The following is a 5611-nucleotide window of genomic DNA, read 5'->3' as shown; positions in this document are numbered from 1 at the left end:
AAAATGAGTGTGTTTTTTAAAGAGACTAGGAAATAAGTAAGACTCCGAATAATAAGGTGTGTTTGATTCCACTGTAATACCTGGGGGGCTCTTTCTTTTTATCTGTCTTTCTCTCTCTTTCTTTCTCTCTCTCAATTACATCTTTAATTTTGAATTAATTTTAAAAAACAATAATTAATTATTTCTATATAAACTAACTTGTTCTTTTTATGTTGGGTTTTTATGTTGGGCTTGTTCGGTCCAGGTTATTTAAATAACTTGAACAGGGGAAAATGATTATTGGTGATAATTTTGAGGAAATGATGATGTTTTTTTGGTAAAAAGATTTAAAAGGTATTGATATATATAAATAAAATAAATAATTATAATTTAAAATAAAGGGTATTTTAGTATTTTAGTTAATGACTTGATTAATTTGAAGGATGAGAGAGAGAGTGAAGTGACAATGGATTTGGTTGAATTATTTTGAAAACCCAAATACAAAAGAGACCTTAGTTATTGAGAAACCAAAAAGAAATATTTAAATATTATTTATGGATTTCTCAATAAAACAAAACTCACTTCAACTTCAAACTTTACTATTTTTAAATATTATCGAAGTGAAAAAATGGACAATGCATTTATCATTTCTATCCTATTTTTATTTTGGGGAAATTTTTAATATTATTTTCGTTCCGTTCGGTTTCGATGAATTCCCGCGAAACATCATTTATAAAATAGTTTTTAAAAAAATATATATAATAATATTATATAAACGAAATTTTTGTAATATAATATACATTATAATATATTGAAATTTTATATTATTATAATAAATAATTGTATAATATTATAAGATACAGTGAATAAATAAATATATTGATAATTTATATATTTAATTATGTTTATATCTTTCTTTGAAAGAATTTGTGTGAGATTAGAATGGGAAATAAATACCATCTTGTTTCGTTCTCTTTCAATTTTAAGAAAAAATTGCCTAAAGGGAAAATTCAATTTTCAAATGGTCATCCTCCTTAATGAGTAGAGGCATCAACCTGCCTCAAATTTTAAACGAAATAAATTTACTAATAATGAAAAACTTGACGATTATGTAAAAAAGAGTGAGCGTCCTGCATAAACTGATTGATAGGACATTAATGGATGACTAATCTTACAACAATTTTTGGAATCTTTGTTTCATTTATAGTGAGTTCTAGTTATTTTATTTTTATTTATTTATGAAATATTATGTAATGACTTGAATAAAATGTTTTTTTTTCCTTGGGATAGTTATTAGAATAATAAAAGACAAACTTAAATTGATTCTATGTCAAATTTTTGTCCGCATAATGTGCCTTTCTAGAATACACATTTTTGTTAATTTGTAACTTTGTTTTATTTTTGTGAACAGATACCCGTGTTATTTTTGTGAACAGATAAAAATTGAATACGATATATCATTTGAACATATTTAAATAATTTTTACCGACTTGATAAATTAACTAAGAAAATAAAATTTTGATAGCCCATCTCATAAAAATGACCTAATTTAAAAGCAAATCCAACAATAGACTTCATAGTTAAGTTATTTATCTATTTTGTGAAACCATTGTTGGCCAATGAGCAAAGTAGAGAAAATATCTTTGGAGTGTTGAAAATATTTTTGTAGGTAAATTTTTTTTTCTTTGAAAGAAAAACTTGTTGATATATATATATATATATATATATATATATATATATATATTGAATTGTACTCATTCCTACCCCCTTCTAACAAACAGATATGATAGGTACAACAATTGTTCCCTTTCTTATATTCTTGAGTCACTTGGCCCCTTGTTTGATTTGTGTTATTTTTACTTGTTTACAACCAACCATTACTTTTCTTTAATTTATTCATTTAAATCGTAAACTAAAATATCCTTAATCTTTTTATAACATTAAAAATACTTAATCAATTCATTCAAATAATCAACTATTACATCAAAGACAAAATTTCTTCCAGATAACCCAACACAAGGCCTTAGTTTGATGATCATCCTAACTTCAATATTAGTTTGTCTATGTAAACTAGAACAACAATTACAACAATAAAACCAATTCTAAACTTTAACAGAACAAACTGGACATATTAACTGCAGAACAAGAAAGAAGGTGTATGGTGGACAAAACTAAGATTTGTAAGGATAGGAGATTCTATTGACTTCAATTCTATATCATTTTGCAAGTAGTTTTTAAATTAAATCATATTATAAAATGAGTCTACTCAGACACAGATCAAAACCACAATAAAAATGGGGTCATACTAACAGAAACAACTTAACAGATGAAATAACATGGTACTACAATTGATTCAAAGCTTGAAAAGCCTTTTGTTACCATTCAATTTCAATTGGTCCTACACAATAAAAAAAGACATGCCTCATATAGTGATGAAACTGTCAGCAAAATAAACAAGTGCAGAAATATCACAGTTCTGGCATTCCCATTCCTGTCTTCGCATCATAGGTCACCTCCATTACCACCTTCTCTGGAGTATCCTTCGAACCGGCTAGAGGGTGGGGGTAGGGACAAAACACAACACCAGATATATTTCAAAAGTATAGAATATGTCAAAAAGATAGGCATGGTGTAAACAAGAGCTTGTTTGATCCTATTTTCAAGAAAAGTTGATTATTTTAAAAGGATATTGTTCGATATAGTATTTAATATTTTAAAATGCTATATAAAGAATACAATAATGATATTTTGGGTGATGAATTGATGGAAAAAATGATTGAATCACATCAAACAAGCCCAAAATAAGGTCCAGATTTGCAAGGTTTTGTTTCGCAGGAGAATTTAAACAGCCTACACAAGCATATTTATCCAAAAGTAGGCAGGTAATCTATATAAACAACCTATATACAGTATCTTATTACAAAGTGTATATCCTATGAATAATTTATAGCAAATGAAAATCTACACAAACATAGAAACACAATATAACTTTATGCAAACTAGAGGATATATATTTATGGACCGACACTAGTAAACAAGTCAAGCTGTGAGCTATAATAATAAGAGAGAGTTAAAGCAAAATTCAAATTTTAGATTAAGGATTCTAGCATGTAGCAACATCCGCACTATAAATCATGAAAGAGATACAAACATATGAACGACAAAAGTATTAGGTTACATACCAACAGTAGGTCTGGGTGTTGCCCTTATCTTGAGAATATCTGGGCGAGGAATTGGTACGCCTGATGTTCCAATACCTCGAGCAACTCTTACTTTTGAACCATCTTCTAGATATTTAATTCCAACTTTACATGGTTTCCTGCAGATAACCATTGACCATCAAAGAAATGTTGGGCAGGTCAAAGACAAACTCATTAGTCATTACCACAGATTTAATCTGATACACATCATTACCCAGTAACTGGATCAAGAACTTGAACATTTGATACATGGAGTGGTGCTTCAACTGAAAATATCCCACCTTCATGACCTTGGCCTTGTTTGATATGTTTCTTAACCTGATTATAATGCAGCACGAGAATCAAGAGTGTGCATTGTTGCAAAAAGAAATTCTTAGTACAAAGATCATTAAAGGAAGATTAAACTTGATTGTCAGAAACTAAACGACATGCCCCAGCCAATTCAAGGCTAAGTTAGGATGACAAAGAGGATTAATGCATCAGCCACCCGAAGAAGCACACTAATAGAACTAATTCAAACTATCAAATGATGGGATATAGAAAGTTTTGGTTAAAACATCAAAATTGTCTTTACAACAAATCCTAGACTACTGTCAGCTAACTTAAAGTTCAGAAAGAAATTTAACTCTAAGACAATGCAACAACTTCAAGTTTAAAGCAAGCAAAAAATAACATCAATAAGCAATATCGAACTCATGCAATGTTTGGAGCGCACTATACCAGATTTTTTCCCTCAACAATCACACGGTTTTGAGAGCGAATGACACGCTTGATAACACCAGTTTCACCACAATCTTTTCCCCTTATAATCATAACCTGCAAATTTAAAAGTCGAATCAGTAACCATTATGGAAGGCACTGATGTTTATTATTATAGAGATGATTTGTTCCCATACATTATCGCCTCGGAGAATCTTCCAGTGGTGAATGAGTTTCTGAGCAGCTTTCCAACCCATACTAAGATTTGGAGAGAAAGTCTGCAAGTCTTTATTATTTAACACATATTAGAATCTCATAGTGTAATTTGAGAGAAATATAATGATACGTGGAATTAGGGTTCGGGTTATGTTAGGAGAAACAAATTGGATGATATAGAGTAGTAGGCAGGTAGGTTATGAGACAAATGGGCTGATGGAGTAGTGGGCTTGGTTGAGAAGTTGGGTCTTCTTTTCATTAGTAGTAATCAGATAATTATGAATTCATATAACTGAAGAAAACACATAAAATAAGGGGAACTAGATGATGCGTTAGGAAGATTTGCATATATGAATAAAGCTACAAATTGCAATATAAATACTAAAACTGGTATCCCTTTGCCTATTAGTCTAGACCCATAAGTAAGCAAGGCGTGTGCAGTGGTCTGAAACATCAAATAACATCAATTCATATGAAAAGCATGATTAAGATTGAGTTCCTTTTTCATAGAGTTGCCTGGGATCTTTTCAAGTTATAAAAAATATATTTTTACTAATGTTTAGCCTAAAACAACAGCATTGTTCATGACATAACTAGATAAAGAGGTGCTTAATAGTAATTTCCTGTGAAGCCATGTTGACGTTTTACAATGCATATGGTAGCTATAGTTATGAATAAGAGAAACATCTTGTAAAGATAACCAACAACTAATAAAATTGAAATGGTGTCAAGAACAAATAAACAAGGAACAGACTTTCAGCAACATGAAATGAACCTCAGAAACTAAGACCCTTTTTGATTTAGCGCATCATCCAGTTCCTCAGACTGGGAATTGGAGAAGGGACAGAAATGCATCAATCTTCCAGATTCCTCGCTATTTTCCGAAAAATAGTTAGGACTGGAGACGAAAAAATTGGTCTGAGAGGAGAATTTGTTTAAATCCTGCAGTTTGATCTTTATTTGCCCAAACATCTTTCATTTGCTAAATCCGTTCTAATGATAAGAGCAAAAATGCAGTACAGCCTGAAACAAATGGGTTTATTGAAAGCTAACCTGAATCTTATATTGAACGTTAGACCCGAGCTTCTTCGGCGACACCTGGCTTAATTTAGGTTCCCAGTTCTCCCACCAAGGAAGAAGAAGAAGAAGAAGGATGGAAGAAAGAAAGTGACAAACTACTGCAATAGAGCAGCAACTGAAGAAGAAATAGGTTTAATCATTTTTGTTCCGACCCGAACTACTAAATTGGGTCGGGTTGGGTTTACCCACTTTCTGCTAACCCGAACTTGTCACCAAATAAAATATTTTAGTGGGAACAATTATCAGAGTTGATTTAATGTTGGTTATTTTAGAGGGTTTTTTTTATACAAATTACAATAATTTTCTTTATAGAAAAAAAAAATAAAATTTTTAGTTTGGATAAATATATGGACTGAGTTTTTAAAATTTATCGATTTTTAAAAAAATGTGTGGTCTGTATTCATAATTTTATAAATAGTGTCATATTTATTTAAACA

The 5611-nt window shown here is 30.3% G+C and overlaps 1 protein-coding gene across 2 annotated transcripts; it reads right to left on the bottom strand.

The window, feature by feature from the left end:
• Nucleotides 1-2245: 2245 nt before the first annotated feature.
• LOC124914978 (50S ribosomal protein L24) lies at nt 2246-5280 on the bottom strand. 2 transcript variants are annotated; one of them, XM_047455615.1, is made up of 6 exons: nt 5148-5280; nt 4076-4164; nt 3900-3995; nt 3394-3497; nt 3162-3298; nt 2246-2530 (listed from the first exon to the last, which is right to left on the bottom strand). In XM_047455615.1, the coding sequence occupies exons 2-6, from the start codon at nt 4133-4135 to the stop codon at nt 2448-2450; spliced, it is 480 nt and encodes a 159-aa protein (XP_047311571.1). In that variant the 5' UTR covers nt 4136-4164; nt 5148-5280; the 3' UTR covers nt 2246-2447. The 2 variants fall into 2 exon arrangements, with proteins under 2 accessions (XP_047311571.1, XP_047311572.1); XM_047455616.1 differs by having other exon boundaries at nt 4076-4156; nt 5148-5206.
• Nucleotides 5281-5611: the final 331 nt, after the last annotated feature.

This window comes from Impatiens glandulifera, chromosome 9 (assembly GCF_907164915.1).
Source record: "Impatiens glandulifera chromosome 9, dImpGla2.1, whole genome shotgun sequence".
NCBI classification, from domain to species: Eukaryota; Viridiplantae; Streptophyta; class Magnoliopsida; order Ericales; family Balsaminaceae; genus Impatiens; species Impatiens glandulifera.
The sequence above is the reverse complement of the archived record's forward strand: the minus strand, read 5'-3'. Positions and strand labels throughout refer to the sequence as shown.

Excerpts from the sequence above, each read along its gene's own strand:
- LOC124914978 (XM_047455615.1), bottom strand. The coding sequence starts at position 4,135 with ATGGGTTGGAAAGCTGCTCAGAAACTCATTCACCACTGGAAGATTCTC. Across the intron at positions 3,996-4,075 it reads AGATTCTCCGAGGCGATAAT|GTTATGATTATAAGGGGAAA; the intron begins GTATGGGAACAA and ends TTAAATTTGCAG. Across the intron at positions 3,299-3,393 it reads GTTCTTGATCCAGTTACTGG|GAAACCATGTAAAGTTGGAA; the intron begins GTAATGATGTGT and ends GGTTATCTGCAG.